The sequence below is a fragment of the Thermobia domestica genome, unplaced genomic scaffold, assembly GCF_964235325.1.
Source record: "Thermobia domestica unplaced genomic scaffold, izTheDome1.hap1.1 HAP1_SCAFFOLD_514, whole genome shotgun sequence".
Classification (NCBI taxonomy): Eukaryota; Metazoa; Arthropoda; class Insecta; order Zygentoma; family Lepismatidae; genus Thermobia; species Thermobia domestica.
The window spans coordinates 58,268-85,912 of record NW_027656224.1 but is presented as its reverse complement, the minus strand read 5'-3'; the positions used below and the strand labels follow the sequence as shown (position 1 = coordinate 85,912).

The following is a 27,645-nucleotide window of genomic DNA, read 5'->3' as shown; positions in this document are numbered from 1 at the left end:
CGGCTAAGCTAAAGAAGACCGTAATGATGAGAAATGAATGAAATGGTGGAATGAAGAAAGTAGAACGAAACGGGGAAATCCCGAGAATACCCAGAACACGGTGTTTGTCCATCACAAAGCCCACTTGGCGGAAGCTAGGATCGAACCATTGACCCCAAGCACCATACGTGAACGCTCTACCATTGAACAACCACCATGTCTCCTTATTTATATAAAATGAATATGTAATTATTTCATGCCAAGCATAATATAGTCCCTAAATTAGAACTAAGCTAGTCATTACGTAGAATTTCGTCAAAAGTTACGGTTCAAGCACGCAATTTCATTTCCTTTTAGGACAAGCGTGTTTCTAATATATATATATATTAGTAACTTCCCACAATTATGCACCGAGGCTAGGGAGACAACAGGAGCGTAGAGTCCATTAAGACATTAGGGCTAAGAGTATTCAAATATTAAATAAACTCAAAATAATGATCCTAACCATTAATATAACATATTTTATTAATATACGATATATTTTATAATGCTCAGTATACAGGGTGGTCCAAAAGTGCGGAAACATCCAAATAGAATCAAAACTTAATGTTACCACGAGACTGACAGAAGCATTCGAGATAAGACACAAGATGAGACGAGCAAATATTTTCAAGACAAAACACGAGATGAGACATGGTTTACACAAGACGAGACAGAACTATTTGAGATGAGACGAGACATGCTTTGCACGAGGCGAAACGAGACAACCAGAATTCTCGTCTCGTCACAACACTATTCCCTTCTAAATATAAAAATACTACTTGAAATACTGGCTGTGCTTCCTGTCTCTACAGCTTCGGTTGGAAGAACCTTTTCGAAGCTGAGACTAATTAAAACATATTTGAAAAACAGAAGAAGATAAAATGTGTTGAATGAACTTGCTTTACTATCTATTCACAGAGACTCAATTTTACATATCACTATCGATTGTCATTGACCATTTTGCTGGATCTGAAAACGCAAAACATTTATAATTCGTGAAAAAGATACACTAGCAGATTGTATTATTGTCTGTCTAGCACTTTCTTACGGTGACACAGATGCTTCTAACTGTGACAGATACTTCTACAAGTGACACAGATACTCCTACAAGTGACACATATACTCCTACAAGTGACACAGATACTCCTACAAGTGACACAGATACTCCTAACAATGACACACAATTATAACAGTTACCCACATACGCTACTTGTAACAATAGCTAATAAATGAAAAATATGTCCTTACCTGAGACTTGTTGGAAATATGTCGACCATAATACAGTAAATGGCACTGGAAGCGAGATTGGTAAATGCTCCAAATATGCAGGAGAGAACAAGATTTTGGTCGGCATTTTCGACGAAATACATTCCAAAGGCACAAGCACCAGATATAATATAACTTAATACTGGAAAACAAACAAAAAAATAATCAGCACAGTCTTAGTATATTAAAAACAAATAAGGCCATCTTCTCTCGAGTTATTTATAAGTGTGTACCAAATATTTAAAAAATGTTAGAATACGATTGGAGTATCATTCGATAGCATGTTACCTACTATACCTCGAAAACCTCTTCCTTAAGAAATATAATAGTTTAAGTCAAATGACTGTACTGGCCAGAGTCCACGTCCTATCCACCAGAAGGAGAAGCATGAGCCAAATATACTATGTAATAATGGATATATTGTGTGTTTCACTAAGTAATTGGACTTTTATTCACGGGCTGTGTGAAGAACTATCTTTGTGTTTTCTGAAAGTTGTCATCAGTCACAATGTGCTCTGCTGAACGTGCTATTTTCTGTAGGTCTTTTTCCTTTGTTGCAGGGCGATCACTACGCGCAATGTTAACCACTGCTTAATGTGATGCCCCTCAGCAATGTCTGCCTACATGTGTTTTGTACGTGGAGCTGCAACGTAATTTCCTGTCAAGTAATACCAGATCTAAGAATAAGACGATATGGAAACTAGTAAGTTCGAATGGACTGGTATAGTTACTGATGAGCAACGAGAAATCCGAAGCAGATGTGGAAGTAGCACGTGAATCAACTGAATGCAATTTTAAATCTGTACGTTCTCTCGCGCGAAAATTAGTCATCTACAAATCCATAGTGAGTAACGTACATCACCTGTACGACGAGTGTTGTGAGGAATGTGTGTGAATATGCATTGATCCGTTAGAAACCCTGTTGACCGACGAATTAATAAGACATGTGCTTTTTGGCGATAAATCTATCCTCCATTTAAATAGACACGTCAACCAGCAAAATTATTGCATTTGGAGTGACAAACTTTACGCGGACTTTATTGAACGCGTATGAGATATTTCCGAAGTCAACTTAAAGTGGGTACCACACAGAGAAAAGTCTATGGACCATTGGTCAAGAAACTGGTTATCTGGATATTCTAACCGAATTCATGTAACCTGGACTTGAACATGATATCCTTAACACGGTTGTTTCAGCAGGATGGTGCTCCTCTTCATTACACTGTACGGGATTATTTCAACTAAGTGTTTTCAAATTGCTGGACAGCTTGAGAAATAATGAGCAGTGAGGTCACTCAACTTTACCTCATTTTTGTGAGAAGAATTTTCCAAGTATACGTCTACAACATATCGCATATAGCGGTACGTACATCAATACCTTTGTGAACCTCAAAGATAGAATTTGTCAAGCAGTGTCAGTGGTCATGCTTCCACTTCTGGGAGAAGCATTCCGTGTAACCGTAGATAAGTAGAAATCAGGCAAAGACCATTGATGGGACACATGCTGAAGGGAACATGTAATGTTATAACCATTGGAACGAAGACCCAAATGGTGTAGTTGTGATTGTAATTATCATAGTTCATACACCGATATATATATACCGATCAGTTATTTCAATGTTTCCCCTTAGTAACCGTTCCTTATTTTTGGAACACATTGGATGTAAAATCAAGCTAGTTAAATTAGAATTTCTCAAATTTTGGAAGAGGGTTTTTCGTAGTTATTTTGGTTAAACTTTAGCGTATGAAATATTATTTGGGCATGGAACTTAGATTTAGCAGCGTTATCAACAAGATAGATTAAAATCGAAAAGTATAAATAATTATTTTCATTCATAATTATAATGCTTATAATTATGTAATTCTTCACAATAATTAAGAGCAATAGTTAAGTAGCGCCAACAATAGCACCTCAGACAATTAAGTACACACAACACATCGAAAGCAAACAGCATCAGACCTTTCATGACTTAAGTTAAATCAATTTACCTAATTTAAACAGATAAATGGCTTTACTTAGCTTAAACAGATACAACCAGGGGTAAAAGTGAGGGGCAACGCGGGGGGACTCCGTCTCCCGCCTCAAAAAAAATATATATGGCGTCCCCCAAGTTCCTAAAAAATTACAATGGGCAAAAATAGGCAGGGGGAACGGCATGACGCCATGCCGCTACCTACCATCCTCCTACCTTTTCAGATCCACTTTTACCCCTAGATACAACTGTTTAAATTATAACAATCTAGTGCTAATTGAGTCTTCCAGGTGATAGGAAACATCCGTGGATTACTATTAAATTCAGTAAATATGTTGTAATAATAAATTTTTATAGTAAATATGTTGTACTATTAAGTTGGTTATTTGTCTTATAGTCTGTAATAACATTTTTGATTATAAGTCTTATTGTTAGTTTTTATTTTGGTTTGTATGCCACTGCACACAAATTCATATACATTTACAGGATGGCGCCCAGCCGTCTGATACATTTCGAACTTGCGCAAGCGTTAATAACTTACATTGGTTGGCGGGGTAGGAACCGAATGAGAAAAGAATGTTATATGGTCAGTCACAATGGAGCATTGGAGCACAGAACATTGGGTTACCTCAGTTCGTGAGTGGTAGTGCATTGGATGCGAAACAGAGCTCCAAGAACAGTGCGAACTTCAAAGAATGTGGAGGGAATTAGAACGTGCCGAGACCAACATTAAAGTTTCCTCTGAAAAAAAAAAAAAGTTGCACTTCTGGCACAGACAGTTTCGTAATAACTACGATCTGAGGTAACACAATGTTCTGTAGGGGAAAGTGGTCGAATTCTGCGCACTTAAGGAAAAATCGTTATTTCTCCGCTGTTTTTGTAAGTATAACTACATAACTTTGCACAGCCATTGTTTGTTGTGTAGTAGACAAGATAAAGACGTAGTTTGAATAAAAGCTCACACCAGTACTCGATAATAGACAAAATTCCTGAACTATACATTTGCGCAGAACTACCCAACTAGGTGGGTAATTCTGCGCGTAATATGGGGGTAATTCTGCGCGAAGCAAATCTATATGTTTAAAGCAAGAAAACATTTTCATAACATATAACATACTTAAATATATAGATGGAATGGGTTCAGAAAAAGAACGACAAGGTGGGCTACAAGTTTTACTATATACTTTATTCTCTACTTGTTTTATAACTGAACAAAAATATTACATATTTTTGAGTGTATTGAAATCATAAGCGTGCTATGATAAGGAAGAACAATGTCATTCTGTGATGTGACACCAAAACTATGTTCTGTTGAAGTATGAATTCCACAATCACGACTAGTTTCCTCGACGTTTTGTACCAACCTGTCCTCATCATCTCCAGCAGTAATACTATGTTAGGTGCCTCCATAGTGACATTGTGAAAGTCTGATTCTGAAAATTTGTCAGGGTTTATGGTATTATTGCCACAGCTCTAAATCCAGCTATGGCTTTCTCCATAGTTGTAACTTCGACGTATGCTTCATCGAAAATACTGGCAAGATAGTACATGTGACGCCGTGGGAATATAAACATGGGAGGGACGAAGATTCCAAATGCACTACAAGCATACACAACAGTGACTGTCTTTCCACGCTCGCACAACATAGCAGTTCCTACTTGTTTCTGACCTTTAGGTGCTAAAATTCTCACAAGTTTTTGTACGTTCGAAATACCCCTTTCGTCCACGTTGAACATTCTACTTAGGGGAAAATGGTGCTTTTTCATTACTGTTTCCAAGTTATTGAAGAATAGTGTCACCGCTTCTTCATTGAATCAATTTATCCTATTCAAACTTACTCCCTCAGGTTTCCTTAGGCTTATTCTTGGATTTCTTTAAAGAAATAGTCTCAACCAGTCATTTCCAGCAATTTGGTAGTTCCATCAAAATTATGGGCAATTCGACTTGCTTCAGCAAATTCGTATGCCATACGCCGATGATCTATACGTGTGATACCAAAAAATAAATTTGCAACGCTTATCACATAGTCCACAAATTCTGTTTTGTTCTCGCGAGAACACTTCCGAGAGTAGCATGTTCCATATTTCCAGTTTTCATCCGTAGAAAAATAGTAGATTCTGCTATTCTATACAATCTTCCAAGTTCTCGAATCGCACACTCACTTTTAAGAGCACTGATAGCTCCTCTTAGTTGTTCCTCTGCATAACTACCTCCCGTAGTTGCTCTTTCTATTCTTCCCTGTATCTTGAATCAGAGAGTGACGATATTTTGCAGATTTATTACGTATGCTTGTTATTAACATAAAACTTATTGAGGTGCAATTCTGCGCACTGCGCAGAATATCCCATCGATTTTGCGCAGAATAACCCCACTCCGCCATTTAACAAAAAACACAAAACTACGAGCTATTAAAATTTGATTAGAACTACGAATTGCCGTAATTATAATGTCCATTTACAATATAAATGGAACATAAAAGTAACGATCTAGAAATATATAAAATACAGAACGCACCTCTTATTTCTTTTGAAGAGAATTTAACATCAACAGGGAAGAAATAATTCAACTGCCACTTACAGCCTAAACATTTGAGATAATGGCTTCCCTCCTTTAATGTTGGTTACTAGTAACGGTCGCTTCATGGCAGCAGCAACCAATGTGTCGTAAAGAATCTCCAAGTTGAAAAAACACGTGTGCGCAGAATTATCCACCGCGCAGAATTCGACTACCTTCCCCTACTCCAATGTCCCATTACGACTGACCATATAACGTGTTCTTTCGTCTTTCGGTTTCCATCCCGCCAACCAATAAGTTATTGCAATACTCAAGTTTGAAATGTGTCAGTTGGCTCAGCGCCACAATGTAATTCTTTAAAAAACAGAATTTAAAGACTATATTTAATACCTTTAAATTTGTATTTTATGTTATATGTCTCCTCCGTGGAAAATCAAACCGCCGTCTGAAGTTTTTGACTCGTGTTTATTATAAAATCATTTTCCTTTACTTAATATATGAGATCAACTCTCGAAGTATTTCTCGACTATTTATTATTACTACTAACAATATAATATTGTGTACTAGGTAATAGTATGTAGCATTTATTAATAGAATTAGTATACACTAGAGTTCCTAAAACTCGGCACTTTATAACCTCGCACTCTGGATGACTCAGCCACACACTGTCAGGGTGAAAAAACAGCGCGCGCTGACTCATTCAAGGTCATTTCCCGTGTGCGTGGGTCTCCACTTCCTCCTCCTCCTCCTCCATCATCATCATCATCATCATCATCATCATCACCATCACCATTATTATTATTATTATTATTATTATTATTATTATTATTATTATTATTCGCGTCACACTCCCACTTCACCACAATGTCTGACGCCAGCGCGCGCTCAGCCGTTCAGTCTACCTGCAACCTTGGCAAGATTAATCGATTTCTTAACCGCGTTGCCTAACTCGATGTGAGTGACTGTACTATATTGTTCAGGGTTGTTTCCAAGTTTGTGGGTGCTGGACACTACAGTACTGTATTTTCTGAGGAAATACTTTTTTTTTTTTGACCCCATTCCCCATAACCCTGCATTTTCACAAACTCGGCCACCCTTCGGTCTACATACATTAGGCCGAATTTTCGGTACTCCATCGTACTATTTAAAATTCGGAATCGAGCCAAGTTTTGCCAGAATCCGAGCATAACACGTAAGTTATAATTCCCTAATGTAACATTTATCAAAACACGACCTCACCGTTATTCCTCAAATACACGACCGAGGCTTTATATCTTCAGAGGTCGGGACTTTATGCTTCACTTCGGCTGCACAAATATATTCAAGATTTTTTTTTCAGTCCTTTGAGCTTTTGACGGGTACATTCGACGGAATGATGAATGTGGACGTTAGCTCTTTTTAGTGTTCCGTTCTTTACTATTTTCATGTCATTCATTTACCAATAATTACGCTATGAGGAACTTCATTCTATTCGAAACCAAATATCGTATGTTTCCTTCTCTTTTTAATCCATGTTCTTCCACTTTCCTAGCTGTTGGCGGTACATTTGACAGAACGTTGAATTCGGACTCTCACTCAGCCGAATATATCATTTCAAATCTTTCTTTCACGTAGTTCTGTTTAATATATGAGGATCCTAAAGCAGTCTCTCTTGATTTTTTAGGACCAGGGTATGGTATAATCTCCTTTGTTAAGTGTATCCGCGGAACATTAATATAAGTGTTAGCAAGACTACGACAGATTCTCACTAATTACTAGAAAATAAATAGTTTTAGGCCTTTGGAATCTTTATATGCTCTCTTTTTTCAAAATCTATATTGTATTATTTCCATTTATTTTTCACTTTCATTGTCATGTTTACCTCAAACGTTCTACTGTATGACACACCGGTTGAGAATCACTGTCCTAAAGCATCCGTTGTAGTTAAGAGCATCTCTTACAAATGATGTTAAAAATACGTATAGACCTATATCAAATTTAAAATTCTTCAAGTTCATGTTGTTGAGTTGAGAATAGGTGATCGTGGTGTCGATTCAGATACTTTAAGCAAAAGGCAGGCCTGTTGTTTGCTTAAAGCCTATTTTGTTCGAATTTTTCCAATATTTTTTCACTCTTATTATTCATTCACATTTGTTTTCGATCAGAAGAGAGTAGTAGTAGTAGTAGTTGTTGTTGTTGTTGTTGTAGTAGTAGTAGTAGTAGTAGTAGTAGTAGTAGTAGTAGTTGTTGTTGTTTGTTTATTTCTGTGCTTTCAAAGTACAGCAAATTTTAGACCGTGTTTCAATTTTACATGAATCATGTAGCTGTCATAAAAATCTTGAAACCCTATAATATTTCTCTATGTAAACATAGTATTCAAAGGGAAATACATTTTTTCATCTTGCAAGGAGTTAAACCATGTTCAACTTTCTGGCTCGTCTTGCTTCCTATCTGCTATCGCCATCTCGCTGAGAAAGGAGAAAGAAAAAAACAGTTTCGCTGCTTCCGAAACAACGGAATTTTTTGGACAGGAAGGGAAAGCGTGCCAAAATACACGTTTTTAATGAGAAGGTTAACTATTTGTTCCCTAGAGTGTAGTGCTGCATGGGTAGAGATATCTTTCTTGCTTTCAGAAAGTTGTAATGTGTAAACAGTAAATAGAAAGATCTGGTTGCAAGATTTCTTTTTCTCATGACAGCTACAAGATTCATGTAAAATGGAAACGCAGTCTTAGTACCTGAAAATTTACAATGCTAACGGAACATACCCGTGTTGTTATCTGAACTTATGGCTGGGAAGGAAGGAGGGTGATTGATTTTCTCCCAGTTTTTAAAAAGAATTTTCCCCTTTTTGTGATCAATAGTTGGGAGAAGGTTTTGTACCTCGTCTCATCAGGAATGACAATGGAAGGTAGCATTAGAATTATGTTCCCTTTGTGTGTCAGAATATACTAGTAAACCCACATTGAGAAACAGAGATATGTCTTCTCGGGAAATTTTATAGCAGCAGAGGGAGAATCTTCTTCCAGACATTTCCTGAAATAATTCTTCTAAGCCTTTTCTCCCCAATTAGCAGGGATCGACATGTTGGATCGATGTCTTCCACCTGTTTCTATCTTGTGTCATATCCATTGTAACACCCACTGCACCATATGGTTCTTAATGCACTACTTTGGCTGGGATCAGGCTAGTTTCTTCATTCAGTTCTATAGCATCTATTCTTGGAACTACGTATTTTCCAAAGGTTTTCTTACATACTCAAACGATCACAGTCTACTTTCTTGCAGTTTCTACTACCTTTACCTTTCACCTTTACTGTTCCAAGGGTCACTTCATTCTTAATTTTGTCCTTCTGCGTCACTGCACACATCCAACGCAGCATCCTGAAATTAGCATTGCTTATATGGGTGTCAAATGAAGTAAAGACAAGGAGAATAAGAAGGTAATTGGTGTGTGACAAAGGGCATTACTCTTACATCAAAACCAAGAGGACATGCTTCTGAATTCGAAACAAGTGACCTGCCATTGATTGAATAAACTTAGTACTGGTACTAGTAGTAGTAGTAGGAGAAGAAAGAGGGTGGTACTAATGATTACAATTACTACAAGTAATATACATACCTAAGAAGAATTTTATGCCAAGCTTATTGACACATAAAGGAAGCCAAATACTGGGAGGTATCGAAGCTAATCCTACAATCAGTGTGTTCCGATAAACAGAATTTTCAATGCTGTCAGCACAGAACATCTCCTGAATGTCAGTCGTATTCTTCAACACAATGGAAGCCACCTCACACACGGAAGCCGTTCTGTTTGGATATTGTTGATAGAATGCGTCAAATCGCTTAAACAGTTCAGGAAACCACAACATCAGTGTATAATAGCTGAAAAAAAAAGAGCAATGTTAAACACAGTGCCTTTTGTTAAATCTTATGGTTTCTTAGGAACAGCTTTGGACATAACTCATAGAAGTCTTAAGTTTCTACACTCCTGTAGTATTAGATCAGTTTTCCGCACGGTTTTATGTGAACTTTCTTTTCGAACAAAATACATTAGCAAATAGTAGAATATATCAATTGCTTGGTTGAAGGCTTACGTTCTGAGATAAGACTGCGTATAAGCTATAGCTTCAAATGTGATCCAAGCCAAGACTCGGAAAGATGAAAATGAAATATTCAATTTTATGTTCGACGATTACACGCTTTAGTTTAAAGGACATTGGTAGTTTATGAGAGTGAATAATTATGAAAGAATTCATGGAATGATAATGTTTAAGTAAACTAAAGAACACAGAATAAACCCACAAACATTATGATGAACATCACAAATATGCATAGCCTGACGTAAGCGCTTTACCACTGAGCATTTCTACGGTCAATCGCTCAAGCACCGCTCTTACAATACCGGTGGATCTACCTTTAGATATAAAATGATAAAGTATTTGTCATGCGTCATACATATTACAATGGATTTCAATTTAATTATCATCATAATTATGTCCTTATTGAATTAGTTACTTTTCACTGGAAAACAGGATGAAATTTGAAAGCCTCAAATCAAGGTAAAATAGGATAACGTAAAGGAAAATAAAACAATGTAAAATTCGACTGTCTCGAAAGTCAAGTATTAAGTCCTACTGTAATTAGTATAATTATAAATACCCAAAAGTACCTGAAGACCTATTTTCACTTACAAGACTCAGCTCAGGTAACTAAATAGCAACAAACGAAAAAGGAGGAAAAATTGAGGCCTTGCAAGTAAAACGTAGACAAATTCCCCAGTGTTCAGAAAATGCTGTCTACAATGCACTGAGCAGAGTAGTTCAGTGGGTCAGAATGGGCCACATCTTGTTGACTCACGTACCACTGACCCACTCAGAAATCTTGACTCATTTGATCAACGACTCCACTCCGTCTCTGGATAAGCGTACAAACAGATAGGTGATAAGTGCTGTTGAATAATGACTGATAAAATTAGTTGATGTGGAAGGATAAGAAACATCTCTTAGAAAACTTATAAATATCGTCCACCAGTAGTTTCCATGGGCTGATTTTGAACCTACTCGTAAAACAATTGCGCCTAAAGTGAGAGCTTTACTATTGGTGCAGGAGATCCTGATTCGTTTCTCTATGAAAGTCTAAAGAGAGTGGATTGCAAGTTAATCACAAATCGATGTCTTACAGATACAAGTAAAAGGGATGCTTACTTTGATTCGAATCAACCAACCTTCTTGAACTGAAATATTGTACCTCAAATGCGTAGCATATGACCATCAGTTTTAAAACTTGTAATATTTACATTTCCTCTAAAATACCTTCATAATCTGTTATTGAAAGACCTTTCCACAATGTTTTAAAAATTATAACTTCAGAAGAGTAACATTCTACGAAGAAATTATCTTTCAGCTGAAAAAGCGAAACAAAATTTCATCTACATTGTCATGGAGAGTTACCTACCTTGCCTATAATGTAAATACAGTAGTGTAAGAGTGACTTTGGTCTGACAGAAAATGATCCTGTTAGGGTCGCCATTTTAATAACTGATGTAGAGCCATTTAGGCGATACGGAAGTACTCTTATACTACTGAGAATCCCACTCAATGATCAAAACTTTTTCTACTGTTTATAAATACATATCATAGAAACTGAGTAAGCGATTGCGGCAAAATTTCTTGAAACGAAAGGTAGTGTTTCAAAGAGTAATCTAATTTTAAAAAATCCATTTCTAGGACAATTCAAACTATTTATAAATAGATTTCAATTATATGATCTTACCTTGTCATCAAACCAAATTGTATTGTGCATGTAAGTACGGTCCATTTTATCATTGGATACTTGAACAACCCTTTGCTTTGTGTCCAAATATCTGCTAGCAACGAACATGCTGCCTTCTCACGCTTTTTGCAATGTCCAAAATTTGAATTTTTGTCGACTGGTACGTCCTTCTGGAGATTTTTAATCTAAAATAAATACAAACAATAAAATATAAATTACTCTTTTTCTCAGTTCCCACTCAACTAGTCAATACAATGTATTAAGTTTAAATGTTCAGAACTATAAAGTCACGTAATGTCGAAAGATTTTATACGGTTTTATAGTTCAACCACTAGAATCTTCAACGAAGGAGTAACTAACACATAAATACTCGTATACTTTGAATCTTTATTATATTCTCCATATTCATAATATTCAACAATTATCAGGGAGAAGGGTCGCAGAGATGAAGAGTGGTAGTTCCGATGACGTTTACATCCAAAATTAGCCCACAACAATGATATTTAATTTTTACTGTCATTTTTACCAAACACATGACGTAAGGAGTTGTGTATTTAAAGTTTTTATTTCAATCCAGCGATGCAGGTGATCAACATTAGTGAATGTACCGTATAATTTGTCTGTGCAATGGACTGTTTTGCCAGTGCTTGGATATGTGACAATTTGTTACAACAATATGGTGCTTACAGTTTATAGTTCATATATCGTGTGACGAAAATTGTAGAGATACTTAAAGAAACAAAACACACTTTTTAAGATGTCCCGTTTCGTGGAACATCTTAACTTAAAGTTTGAAATTACGATGTAAGCTCTTTGAACTTCGTCCAGGAGGTTAGATATACAACGATATTGTATATCTATGCAATAAAATACTTCAAATTTTCTTATCTTGATTTTGGGCAACGGTGCGTAAAAGTACACAATCTGTTGAGTAGAAGAAGAAGAAGAAAAGAGATAATATGTTGTTGATTCTAAAATATAATGAAATAAGATTTAATCGTAGTAGCTGAAAATCTATGTTTTAAATGTATAAACTATATTCCTAGTTACTGTAACAGTAAATAGTTGTTTAAAGGTTGCTATGACGACCGAAAAAGAAGATTATTATTAATGTGAGTTATTGAAAAGAATAATAAAAAGGTAATAGAGATATAAGTGACGTGACTGATTTAGACTAATTTAATCGTGTTGATATATTTTTAAATCTACACGAGTTGTGGGCTAAATGTAACGCGTAAGAATAATAAGTTAATAATCGTTACATTTTAGATGGTAGTTCCTATACGTTACAGATACTTAGTTGAGACTTGCAAGTGAAGATATTTGAAGTAGACTACAAATTTTTAACGTGATAAATATGTTATAAAAAGATACGTTAATATAGTTATTAATTCAAAGTTCACAAGGCACAAAATAAGGATTTCTTTCTTTTTTTTTAAATAAACTATCTGTATCAAAGTACTAAGAAAATAATCTTAAGGAAAATAAGAACACTTACTGGATACCAATCTGCAGGATTTCCCGTATTAATACTGTAGATCCTCTTGAAGACCATAAGAGCTGCTGAATATTGTCCACTGTCCATCAGAAACTTTGGTGTCTCTGGGAGGAACGCAAGACACACGGCAATCACCAATGATGGAACAGCACAAACAGCTACAAACGCATTCCAGGATTTGAACATAAAAATCGCAGATTGGTAACTCCAATCTTGAGGAATAACAAGCCATGCAAGTCCTGAAAAAATAGTTATGAAAGAAGTTGTAGATACAGTTTCATATACTCCCTAGTGGTTGATGAATTCAATATTACTATCAAATCGAAATAAGCGTAATATGTAGCTATGACTTAACTCCTAAAAGATACATTGAACATGTTTTTATAATAAATACAGACAGAAATAACCTATCCCTGTGGTTAATACGAAGGGCAATGAAAATGTTCCCGGAATTTCGTTGTAACTATATTAAAAGAATATATGCACTTAATCATCTTCAAGATAGGCTTGTTGAGAACACACGCACTTGTTACACCGTTCTTGTCATTGCTGGAAACAATGCTTAAGGTGGATCACCACCCGGAAGTCAGTACATATTTTAGCTCATTGCCTTAACTACTGCGCAATGAAACGTTACATATTATAAATATTGTACTATAATATAGAGTAATGTTTCAGCTACAACACAAGACCCTGATTCATTTGGTTGTGTCTCCTGATATCGAAAAATGTAACAAATAAAAGAAAATATTTAATTCGTTTTACAATGAGCACACAAGATGGCACTTACTGTAAGATCTTATTAAAAATGCTCAGTTATACGAAATGTTTATTTGTATGTGTAAAGTATTTTAAAATGACGATCTTATTACGAAATAGATATATTGTTTGGCCGTTTTTCGTGTTATGTTTGATATTTTATTTAAATATTAATTTACACTTAAGGAAATAGATTTTGACACGAAATTTGCGCAGAGCGCCATAATGCGGGAATGTCAAATTTGTACGTTTACTGTAGTAGTGACAATAAGAAAATTCCTGGATTTTAGGGTTGCAGTTTGAGAAAGGGAATTACGGTAAGGGTCGAAAAATAATTTCTCCAGTAAGTATCTAAGCAGAATTCCATGATTACTCCCTTTATTATCTAGAATCAGTAAACACTCGACACTATCTGGCAAATCCGCACAATTCAAGCAGTGTTTAGCATAGCACAGAGAACACCTAGTGATCCACCTTAAAGCCCTGTTTTGGTAAGTTCCGAAGAACGATGGCAAAAGGGCTCGCAGAAACGAACATCCCGGATTTAACAACAGTGGATTTCTGGCTTTTTCCCTGGATCAAAAAGGGCAGTTTTGTCACCGTAGAAGCCATCCAAACCAACGCGACGGCTGAAGTTCGGAACATTCCAAAACATAACTTTCAGCGTGGTTTCTAGCAATGGCAGTAGCGGTGAAACAAGTGTGTGTGTTCTCAAGAAGCCTATTTTGAAAGTGTGGTGATAATTAGTTACATCCGGGGACTTTTTACTGCCCTTCGTAGAAATCCTTTCTATCTGCATGTAGAGAGATCTGTAGTGTTTGGTTGAAATCACATCCTTCGTTAGGCCCAGTTATCTAGTTCATTTCCTATTTCCCATTTGTATGATCATTACAGTAATGTCAAAATCAGAATCTTCCATACACTTTGATTCTCGAACAACATTACAGTTATTTCAGGATTTGTTCTTTATCTTACATTGTCTTTATATAAATTATAAATACCTGGTAAAGCTATAATTCCTGCAGTCCAAAACATCTGCAGCCAACATAGAACTGTACTTTTCAGCCTTGCAGGTTGAAATTCTCCCAAATATGGAAATACAATACTTGTGGCTCCTGACACGCTGAAAAATAAGATTAAACATAATTATTAATGGGGATTCTATGGATATTTCTCTAACACTGGTTTTTAAGGAATGATTTTAGAAATAAACGCATTGATTGTCAGACGAAGCTAGATTAACATAATGTCCAAACGTTTATTGACATGTATGTACGAGGCAGTTCGGAAAGTAACCTCTTATTGGTCACTGAGCGTGAAGTAGTTGGAGCAGCGCCACCATCTTTGCACAGACGTGTGCGGTAGATCAGTCTGCAACCAGTCGTGGTAGAGTGAAGGTTGTCTGATCACTAGTTTTACTTTTGTAGCGTCTCGTAATGTGTGCTGCAATAAAAACCCCGCCAAGTGGGAGGTGCGAGCTGTTATACGTTTTCTTACGGTAAAACGATGTTTGGCAGCAGCTATTCATCGGGAACTTTGTGCGGTGTATGGACCAACTGTAATGAATAAAGGAGTTGTTCATGAATGACTTCGTTCATTTGTTAGTCACTGATGAACTCATTCAGAAAATTGATGGAAAAAATTTGTGAAAATCGACATTTCACAATCTCGGAGCTTTCCGATGAATTTTCATAAATTTACAGGACTGTGATATGACATAGTGACACAGAGATTATGTTACAGGAAGTACTGTGCGCGATGGATGAGGAGTTGAAAGATCTGAAGATGGATTCTTTTTTTACGAATCGGAAGTTACTTTCCAAACGGCCCTCGTATTTTGTCATCACTGATATACGTAATTTTAAAATTAAGTAATTAAATCATCAACAAAGCTTTTAACGAGTTAAATGTACTATAATATCGGGGAATTTTAGAGGGTTAACTAAATCTACAGCAAACAGGGTGAAAATTTTGCTTATTCTTGCCAAATCCTGTAGGCATTCTTGTTCTTGGCTGAAGCACCCATTATTATGACCCAACTTTCTCATCTACCCACTCACAATGCTTTTACACTTCTTTGCTGCGATTAAGTCCTCTCAGATTCTGGTGGTCGCTTCTACGAATCAATGTTACACCTGCTGACTTGTAATTGTATTCACAATTCACAACAGCACTAAGAACATTAATTGTCATTCAAATAGTAATAAACAAAGTAGCCGTGTCACGTGTACAACAAGTGTAAGTGTTTGGTTTCTTTGGCGTGACATTGTCTTAATATTGAAATCAGAAGTGATACTAGATCTCTACCACTTCTGGTTTTAGTAGAGACAGAGTGAAGATTATTCTTTGGGTGCTTAACTGATTGCAGAAAACCAATTCTCGCTATCAATTACCGTTTTTACTCTGCAGCGATCAACGTTGATATCGGAAGTACACTTGTGCCACTTCCGGTTTTAGTTGAGAGACTACAGTGGGGATGGAATTTATTCTTAAAAGGCTTAATTGATTACAGAAAACCGTTTCTCGCTATCTATTACAATCATAGGCGGATCCAGGGGGAGGGAGAAGGGTCATTCATCGGCAAAACCACCAGTGCTGCAAAAGCCCGGTGACAGAAAACAGAATCTTTCACCACCACCTGCAAGAATTCGTCCTAGATCCGTGTCCTGATTACTGTTTTTACTCTACAGCAATTAGCGTTAAAATAGGAAATGGTTGATTTCTGATTTTGCAGCGACTTTCGGATTGAATTGAGACCTAAGAGAGAAGTTGGTACTCATTCTTTGAACGTTAAAATTGGTAGCAAAAAACCGCTTCTCGCTATCTCTTATCCCTTTGGCTATATGTAGATCTATGTGAAACCAACAGTTGTAGTGGATCTCTATTATTCCCGGATGTATTTATTTATTTAACTATCACCAGATACAGTACAGATCAGAAGCCATTTTATACTGGGTATCTAACAACAACAATAACAATAGAAAGAATGTGGGTAAGTTTGGGCCAGGGCCTGTTTAGTAGGTAATATCCCTGCATTTGCCTAGTAGGACTGAGGTATAACCTGGAAAATCCCAGTCAGGATGCTCGGCAGCGGGAATCAAACCCATGACCTGTCGAATGCGAAGCCAACGCCCTACCACTTGAGCTACTTCGCTCGGTAATTTTTATCTAGAAATCTAAAGATGGAGACGAAATTTATTCTTAGGACGCCTAATCGATTGCAGAAAACAGTTTCCCGCTATTTATCACAGTTCTTGCTCTATAATTATGAACACTAAAACCGGAAATGGTTTATTTCTACCACTTCCGGTTTAAATATCACCTTCTCAAACGAATTCTCTTCTTAGCTTTTGAATCTCTACATAGGAGCTAAAATTAATGGTGATCCGCCAAGTATTTCTTGAGATTCATTGTCATTCGGACGGACGGATACATGGGAAGACTATAAATACATAATTGAGCTTTGGTAAACCACATTCCTTAAAAGTTACTAAATGGTTAAGTTTCTTATTAAGGGGGCAGACTACTAAATATTTTTCAAGATAAATATTTGTCTTAATAAAGAGTACAAAATAAATATTTTTTTAATAAACAGTAGAATTAAAATACAAATATTATTTAAAAAGTAATTAACAAGGAACACAGACAGCATGATAAGTCATCAATTGCCGTTGAGTTCATTTTTCTAATCGCTGCCATAACCTAGATTTTTGGGTAATTCAAATTCTGGTCACACTGTAATTTCTATGCATGGCAACACTGAAAATTCTTCCGATTCGTATTTTCGGGTGTAGAATAACATTATCTATTACTGTGGTAAGTTACATTTCAATATCACTTTTCACTTACGAAAAACTGGCAAAAGAAAAATTGTTAGCGTTTGAAAAATATTTAGTAGTCTGTCTCCTTAAATAATGTTAACAATGACTTACGCAAATCCATTGAAAAATCTGAAGATGAGGAATAACCCAAAATACTGGGAAATACTTGATGCGAAGCCACATACTGCATCCAACATTAGAGCTCCGAAAAGAAGCCACTTCCTTCCTTTTACGTCAGCCAAGGAACCCCAGAAATACGAGCCCATAACCATACCTGTAAGGAGAAAAAGTAAAAACATTAAGTTGAACGAAAATTTATTAATTTCTCCTTTTTCTTTAACTAATAATATTTGATTGAATTGAAAAATTAAGATTTAAAAACGAAAGGAAGATTGGATTTGTTTATCTTTTCTAATAATCTGGACGTCATATTGACTTTTAAGATTCGATTTAGCTTAATCACTTTAAATAATTTTGAATATTCATTTATTTAATAATAATAATAATAATAATAATAATAATAATAATAATAATAATAATAATAATAATAATAATAATAATAATAATAATTGAAGAAGTAGTGTAAGAAGTGTCATCAAGAAGATGCCATGAAGTGCTTTTAGACTATAAAACAGTAATGTATCCTTTATATTTTAGTTGAATTAATATATGCGTTTTCATTTTAAAAAAATGCTTTCTATGTCTTTTATGACAATCATAGATGATCACAAAACAGCGTATATACCCTCTGAAAATTTTAGGACTACAGCATTGACAATTATAACGTTGGAGAGGGTTCAGCGAGCTGTATACGAAATGAAACGTAATGTAGAATGAATACGGATGGCAAGAAGAAAAAAAGAAAGAAAGAAAAATGTCCGCGGCTGAAACACTATAGATATACCACATTTACTTGACACCTAGTCTTCCGTTTCAGGCTCTGCTATCGGCTGAAGGAATTCCACTCTCTTTCGCTAAGGCTCTCTCGCTTAGAAACTTATGAACCCTTATTGGCTCAACGCGTGGGTTTGTCGGGTTGTGAGCTTTAGTTCACATTTTTGCCACGGCTCAAGACATTTTGGCAGCACAATAGACGAAAGTAAGAGTAACAGCTGCTGTACTAATCGTAAAAGTTTCTGACACCTACACAATTAAGCTTTTCTCCCTCACCACTTTTACAGCTTTAACAAAAAAACTTTCAACGTTATGTCGTCTTGCACTGTCTTTATACAAATAGTTTCAGTGATCATCGAAGGAATGCAGCACAAAACAGAGAAGTTACACTGCTTTTCCATAATCCCCTCTTTTCATCTATATATTTATACATATGAAAGTACATTGAAAATTCTGTACTTTGGTGGATGGATGGATAGCATAGATGATCATTCTCTTCATATTTACGTCTTAACCCTACGTACACCAAGGGATTACTCGTAACACTGCACACCAAGGGACGGTTTTAAAATGTCCACCACATAAATCAGAAAATGTAATATGTTTCTGTATTTTGTGCCTTCAGCTATCTTAGTTTATAGTTAGTACATAATGGAGACTAATATTACATCTTCTGGGACAGAAAATAATGATTTATGTTGTGGACATTTTTTAATCCTTCCTTGGTGTGCGGTGTAACGCGTAACACCCTTGCTGTACGTAGGATTCCTCTTTTAATATCATTACTCTGAAACCAGCATGTCTTTTCCGTTTAGGATACGACGCTTTGCGTCAGCTGTACCCGTAGCGACGCCTAGTATCAGAATCTTCAACTTTAACTGGATATAACTTCATGCACATGATGGTAACACGTTACACCAAGGGAGGGTATTTTATGTCCATTATATATACAGTGAAACCTGTCTTCAGCGGAATCGAGCGGGACTCGCAAAAATTTCCGTTAAAGACAGGTTTCCGCTTAATGGAGATAGACCTTTCCGTTAAAAAATATATATGCTTATAACGGTCATAATGAGAAAATATATTGATGTACACAACTTGTTCAATTACAGTACTTTTTCCTTCTACGGATTAATACCCAAAAAACTTAAAATAAACACAAAATATGCTGTGCACACTTTCCTTTATTTTTCCCAACACTCAAGCAGGATTTTTTGCATACATTGCTACTACTTGGCTGCGGTATACTTCAAGACACAGAAAAGCTTTCTCTGGAATTTTGAAAGTCCTCTGAACTCTTTCCTCCTTGTTTTCACGACACGTGATAGAGATATATAACTTCTGCTTTACCTCAATTCCTTTTTTCCAGAACTTTGTTTTGTCAGTTTTCTTCTCATTTTTGTTGGCTGTCGCTAGTTGCTACACAAGCGGAACAGAAGTACGCCTACAAAGAAGACGACAGCTGACATGCTACGTAGGACTAGCGAAAAATTGTGGGAGCTGAATATGAGTAGTGATTGACGAAGGTCAACACTGCCCATAAAGATTTAACAAAAGAACGAAGTATTTATCGCAGACAGTATATGTTTACCCTCTCACAGGATGTTTAAAAATTTTCTAAACGATGTAGTCTGAAACTCAGAATTTTCCGTTAAAGGTTTATTTTGCTTTCCGTTTTCCGCATAACACCGTTTCCGCTTAATGAAGGGACTTTTACATGTCTTTTACTCCAAAATCCATGGGACCATGAAATATTTCCCTTTAACACAGTTTTCTGTTTAATAAAGGGTCCGTTGAAGGCAGGTTTTACTGTATATATTAATTTTGGGTTATTTTCTAGAAATAAATATTGAATGCCCGAAATTAAAATTTATATTCTTTTCGACACAGAACCTAAGTTATGATATGATACTAAAGAAACACCCATAAAAATTCTTATCCTAATAAAAGTGTGCAGTTTTTAACCCACCTTGGTGTACGTTGGGTTAAGCAACATGTATTGTAATAGCACTTTATTTTAGTTCGGAGGGAGGGCAGACAGTGGTTCAGGAAAGACTACCCCGAAAGTATACCCCGACTAATCTTGGAAAATACATCTCTGTATTCAAAAAACACTGTTTTGTCTCGTCTCGTTGACAACCTTGAGTACTCCGTCCCCCCCTAATATTTTATTTTCGCCGGCGCTTATGACTAAGAACATATATATATATCTCAGAAATTATTTAGAGAAAAATCACACTAAGAACCAAAGATAATTGCATTTATAGATGAGGAAGACTACATAACTCACCTAAAAGAGGTGCTGCATTTAGCCATCCTTTATCTTCTGACGCCATCCGGAAGTCGCATTGTGCTGATGGCAATACAAATGATAGAATAGTGATTCCTATTGCACTGTTGAAGTACACAGCTCCGCATAGCAGAAGTAACAAGTAGTGAAATTTTCCATATTCTGAAATGAAATTATGTTTTTTTTAAAAGCAAGGAAAAACATGAAATGTCAATTGTTTAAACTTGTAATATAGTGTAAAACTGAAAGATTTGAGAATAACCTCTTAACCTTTATCTTTCCTTACGAAGTAATATTTGTAGAACTTGTAATGCGAATTATTAATTAAATTAAGTACGGCAAGAATGACAGAGCCATGGTGGCGTGGACTGTAAGGCACTTACTTGGCAGTTGGGCAGCTATTTGTTCTGCACCCAGTGTACGGGAAGCAGTAATTTATTTTCACATTCTACCATAGTTCCAATATGGTTCAAGGGTTAGTCAGAATCTATAAAATGTGTACCTGAGGCCGGATGGGTAAAGGCCATGAGAGGGTAATGCTCAATTGCTGAATACGAGGGTGTTTCCAAATGTTTCTGGTCTGACATTGAAATATTATGCCACAGATAATAAGCTGTTCATAGTATACAGTGGGAGAAATAATGTGTCAGTTTCAACTGTTTAGCTGCGTCAATTCCTTGGAAGCAGTCATTTAAGTTATTCGCTGTGCATTGAACTTGTATCCCGCATGACAATGCTCCAGTTCACACAGCTATTATTGTTGTCAAGACTACAAAGATTCGAGGAGATTCATCACCCACATTACAGCTCAGGTTTAGCACTATAGCTTTGGCAACAACAGCTGTGTAGACTGGAGCATTGTTATGGAGGAAGCGAGCTCAAAACACAGCGAATGATTCAAAAGACTGCCTCCAACGAACTGACGCAGCCGAACAATTGAAATTAATTCATTATTTCTTCCATAGATGGCACCGTATGCCATTAACAGCTTACTACCAGTGGCGCGTATTTCAATGTCAAGGCTGGAAACTTTTGCATGTACCCCCGTATATCATCTCCTGTTGCCTGAAGGTTTGAAAAGTATGATCCCTTACCTTTACTCAGTCCTTATTCCAAATAGGAGATATCCTTTATCTTTCAAGGCAAGGGTGCCAAACACTGGAAGATTATGATGAAATAAGGTAAAAATAAATAAAAGAAGTCGAAATAACTAGTTATAACATACAAACCGATTAAAAGTAATAAACTGTATAAAAATTATAGTTTATACTACAAGAGGAATACGTTTTAAGTCATACCGCGCCCAGGCTTTCAGAACGGATGATATAGGAGACTAGAACCATAGGGTAAGTTTAAAAGTGATTTAAGATTTAGGATTTAGATTTCTGGGCTTTCGGCATCTAAGGCCATTTAGCCCTTCACGATTTGAGGGATGATGTCCCTCGGCGAGCACACAATCCGGGGAAAGGAAAGGAAGAAGGATGAGGGAAGGAAGGAAGCGGCCTGGGACCTATAAGTTAGGTACCACCCCGGCATTTGCCTGGTGTGAATGAGGAAAACCCAAGAAAACCTCATTCAGGGTGGTTGGCCTGAAAAAGCGTGTTACACTTTTCCTACCGAGTGATCCCACAGGGAATCAAACCCGGAACCGCTCGCACCGAAGGCGAGAGCGTTAGCGACTACGCTACGCGGGGCCACAAGTTTAAAAGTGATATTGCTTTTCGGGGGGGGGGGAGTGAGAAGCATTTCGAAAAGAATTTAGAGGAGACTATATTTGGAATCTTATGTATGGATATATGAAACAGTAATTGATTTTTTTTTAATTTTTAAAATTTATTGTCCCATTCAGCACATATGCTATATGAGACGTGAACCTACAGCTGAATCTGATATACGAACCATATAGGCGTGTATGCTAATCATACACCCACAAGCAAGTTCATGTGAAACCGTGAGTTTCTATGAGCATTCCCATTTATAATTTGTTCTAAATGATTTCCAAGTTAGAAATATATAGATGTATTGAGATTCAGTGGTAGGTCGCTTTAAACTCACATGCCTTGAGATCGAACCGGGGTGAAAGAGATCTCTAGTACGATTCCAGGCTATATGCGTCTGTACTGGACTATATCCTGCCTGTGTGTTATCTTGGATTACTCTTTTCCCATTTCCATAATAATTTATTTTCATTGATTATCGGTCTCCAAACATGAAACGTAAAACTAAATATTTCGTTCTATTTCATGTTTACTATGAAACACAATGGTAGAAATATATGAAGTCCTGGTTGTCAACCTTTTCTAGCTTAGAGCTTACATCGAACGGTTTTAAATATCATGGGACTCCACAAGCTAAATTATTAGTTTGAAATAATAATATATAAGCAACTTTAAAACTAGAAAGAAATTAAAAGATACTGAAACTTAAAACTAATCATTTTACATTCAACGAACGAGTTTCTTATTCATTAGTTTGGATATCCCGCCACAGATTCGATAGAGCTTGCTATATCGTGTTGGTTTATGCTAGATTCAATGGCGCTAAATTTAACCTGTAACTCTGAACTAAAGCTTGATATTTACTTGATAAATTTTAAGTGTGAAATCCCGTTTCACACTGTATAATGTAGAAAATAAGAGCTACTTACTTCCTGAGCCGTTTGTCGAACAGCCATTGTACAATCCGCAGAAAAAAAAACTGCAACATGAGCATGTAAGTTTATTGTGAAACGACGAAGTCATTTGCTCCAAAATAAGTGTGCAGAGGACATCGAGGTTTCTCCTGGCCTGATTTGGGCCACTTAGACGTTATATTGATTCCTTGCGCTGTTGGCCGTAGTTTTACAATAAACTTACTGTACATGCTCATGTTGCAGGTTTTTTGCTGCGGACTGTACATCTGGGTTGTCCATGATGGTACGCTTCGTTATAAGGTTAGAAAACTAGCACAATTTTTTTCAAAGCGTATAAGGGCGAACACGTTTAGCCCTTTAGGCTAAGCGAGAGTTGATTAGTGTAAGCGAATGATGATGAAATCAATGGTGGAGTGAGAATGTGGAAGGAAACGGGAGTACCCTGAGAAGACCCACGGACACCATGTTATCCACTACAAACTTACTTGACGGGGGATCGAACCAAGGACCCCACGTACAAGAGATAAGCGCTTTACCACTTACCCACTGTATCTCTCTGAGTAGGACATGAGAAACCAAAAGTTAACAAAAACATGTAAACAAGTTACAGTTTAGAGAATTGTTAAAAGTAAGTATAATTTTACCTGTGGAGCTGATAGCAGTTTCAAAATCAGCACCGATTCCTTCTGAAAAAGATAAAAATATGAGTTTTAGGTTCTACAAGAATATTTTTACAAGAACATAAATAAAAGTCACTACTCCTATATGCTGAATCCTTAATAGAATTTCAGTAACCCAATAAATAGTCTTCACTATCACAACAGTTTTATTACTTTATTTTTCTGTTTGAGTCAAATCTCGAAATGCAGGCATTTCGATACTAATTGCATCTGCTAGAAAATATTACAATATATATATTTTTTTTTTACACATTTTTGCTCTACCTTATCATTTTAGTACAAAATTACATAACTTTTTTTTGAAACTTATTTAGACTGCGTATATACGACGCGACAACAGATAATTAAGCATTACTTCAGTAGATGGCAGTGTGGTTCAGTGCTGATCAGAGTAAATGGATGTTATACTAGTAAAGACGTAGTAGCCATTTTCGGGGTGTCTGAGAATTGTTACGGGACATCTTGGTTGGCTAATCGTCTTGTTTCAGCATTCTTCATTGACCGTTCCATTCTCGAGTGAAGAATAGATTGTCATTACTCCTACAACTTCCATTTACTCTGGTGCTGGTTAGAGACCTTTATGTGGCGCCTGTAAGGGAAAAGCTTGGAACTATCACCTTTTACAACAGCTATTTTTTTACTGCGTAACTTTTCTGTTCTTTTGAAATAATTAAACTGTTATAAGTATTTTAAATCAAGCGGGCTGGGGTCATTATATCAGGTACCATCCCGACATTTGCCTGATGTGAATGAGAAAACCCCAGGAAAATCTTACTCAGGATGACTGGCCTGAAAAAGCTGTTACACTTTTTCGACCAAGTATTCCTACCGGGAATCGAACTCCGGATCGCTCGCACCAAAGGCGAGAGTGTTAGCGATTACGCCACGCGGGGCTACTCAATGATAAAGAAATTGTTTATTTCTTGTTTAAAATATAAAATTGGAATTACAAGGCAGTGTGTTAACTGTAAAACAAAGCTTTTTAAATTGTTCCATTTTTACCAGTGGGGCAAAATACATAATCTGGTCATTAACATTAAAATTTGGTCCCCGTTCATTGTAGGGGAATGTTCGCTATGCTTTGAATATACTCTTAAGTGGGTAGACAAATGGAAATACCCCAAGAAAACCCACCGACACGTCGTTGTCCACCATAAAATTACTTAGCCGGAGATCGAACCACACTCAACGCACCAAAAGTAAGCACTCTACCACTGGGCCACCGTGTCCCTTTTATTCAGAGACAGACGAATCAGAGGAAATGCTTAAGTTGGAAGTGTGAAATTTGGTACACAATTTCTTAATTAAAAATGGCCACTTCGGTGTTAAGAGGCCTCATCACTGCGAAATTAAAATACCGCTAAGTTTACAATAATTATGTGATATCTTCAAATAGATAAAAGATAATCGAAAAGTGGAACAAGACCTCCATAGACAATATTATTTTGCATGAGATACCATTATCATGACTCATTTATCTGCTTTCGATTTCCAGCCATTTAGAAAATCGGCATTTATTTTCGCGTTTCTAAATAACTGCAAACGAAAAGCTACTAGGTGACTCGTGATAACGGTACCTCATGCAAAATAACATCGTCTAGGGAGGTCTTGATCCACTTTTCGATTATCTTTTGTCTATTTGAAGATAACTCATAATTACTGTAAAATTAGCAGTATTTTAATTTCGCAGTGATAGGGACTCTTAACAGCTTTTCTTGAAAATTCCGTTTCTGAAATTGGAAACTGGCAATTTCTACAATATTCAAATCTCCGGTTTTATACCGGTATTTATTACACCTTATTCTCCTCGTGTTCTCATGAAAAGAACAAGCACCTCCGGGTTAGTTGTTTATAATTTCATAACGAATGCTAAAATACATTACAATACGGTTCTAAAGTTTTATATATGTTCGTTATCAAGTTATCTGCTCTGTTGACAATAATAATTGACTCATACATTTTTTTCTTCAATAATAACAATTAATAATGACATTGACAGTGTTCCTGACTTGTAAACTTGCTGACATCTTGTATGTAGTTATCAAGAAAAATAAGAATACATGACGTACTCATTGAACTTTACATTATCTACGTAAAAAAATGTTCAAGTAACAGGAATTGCACAACATTCTTTAAATACTTATGTCATGAAACATGGAAAGTATAAAGTAGCATAGTTTAGGCTTTATTTTTTTAAAACTGTTTAATGTTCACAGCGTGATAAACACAGATGAGGTATTTTAGTTCGATTATGGTCGAACAGGTCTTATACCTGTTTCTATCCACTTTTTGTCTTTTTTCATAAAGAATGTTACAAAACTTCAGTTCTCAAGTTTAATTAGCAGAAGACAGTGGCTTCGATTACTGACACCAGGTATCATATCGCTTTCTTTAAGTAATCTAATCCTAATCCTATTCTATATATAAAACTACATGAGCTGACAAATAATTGAGCACTTCCTGTAGGGTTACAATGATTAAATTTAGCACGATTGTTGCTTTCCGGAACTAACCCACAGGAAAATTTCCAAAAGTGATTATTTTTAATTTTTAGGGGGTCTAGAGAGGGGATGAAGATTTTCCCATGTTATTTAAATTAGCCTTTTTTGGACCTATAATCTCATGTTTTAGGTACTTAGAATTGAAATAAAAACTTGAAATTCGGTATGCTTGTACGTTTTCCTTAGCACTACCTAAGTAAATAAGTAAAAATAAAAAATCCAACTTTACAGTGGTTTTATAGGGAACTGAAAAGTCTTTCCCATGTTATTTAAATGGAACACCTTTTACACTCCCAAATTATTGAGCACTTCCTGTAGGGCTACAATGATTAAATTTGGCATAATTGTAGCTTTTCGGGACAAATCTACAGGAAAATTGGCAAAAGTGAATATTTTTAATTTTTAGGGAGTCTAAAGAGTGGATGAACTCCCCTATGTTCTTTAAATGAGTTTTTTTTTTTTTTTTTTTTTTTTACTTATAATCTCATGTTTTAGGTACTTAGAATAGGAATAAAAACTTGAAATTTGGCATGCTTGTACGTTTTCGTTAGCAGTACCTAAGTGAATCATCAGAATTAAAAATTTCCAACCGTGGAGTGGTTTTATAGGGAACTGAAAAATCTTTCCCATGTTATTTATATGGGATGTCTTCTACACCCCAAAATGTTTAGGCACTTCCGGCAGGATTAGAATAATGAAATTTGGAATGATTGTAGCCTTCGAGGACTAACGGATAGGAAAATTGCCAAAAATGAATATTTTTAATTTTCTAGGGGTCTAAAGGTGGATGAAGAAATTCCCATGCTATTTAAACGGGCGTTTTCTTGGGATACAAAATCTTGTCTTTGGATAGTTGAAATAAGAAAAGAAACGATAGAATTGTGAGTTCAAGATATGCGAGGCCGTAGGCCGAGCAAAGACAGTGTGTGGGGGCGAAGGGTATATTCAGGAAATATGAAGAGCAAGTTCACGAAATTCACTGTTGATGCAAAGACCGATAAATAAGAAATGCGAGGCCGTAGGCGGAGCAGACTCAGGGGTCTG

At 36.2% G+C, this 27,645-nt stretch overlaps 1 protein-coding gene across 1 annotated transcript in view; it reads right to left on the bottom strand.

Annotated features, from left to right (window-relative positions):
- LOC145676997 (synaptic vesicle glycoprotein 2C-like) overlaps window positions 1–27,645 on the bottom strand; it is a 41,482-nt gene that overhangs the window by 4,659 nt on the left and 9,178 nt on the right. The window contains exons 2-9 of the mRNA XM_081747715.1: window positions 24,065–24,106; window positions 20,789–20,950; window positions 17,716–17,878; window positions 14,785–14,906; window positions 13,025–13,263; window positions 11,527–11,711; window positions 9,374–9,636; window positions 1,270–1,429 (exon numbers count right to left, since the gene is read on the bottom strand). Of these exons, the coding sequence (XP_081603841.1) occupies window positions 1,270–1,429; window positions 9,374–9,636; window positions 11,527–11,711; window positions 13,025–13,263; window positions 14,785–14,906; window positions 17,716–17,878; window positions 20,789–20,950; window positions 24,065–24,106 (1,336 nt within the window). The remainder of the gene's footprint in view (window positions 1–1,269; window positions 1,430–9,373; window positions 9,637–11,526; window positions 11,712–13,024; window positions 13,264–14,784; window positions 14,907–17,715; window positions 17,879–20,788; window positions 20,951–24,064; window positions 24,107–27,645) is intronic.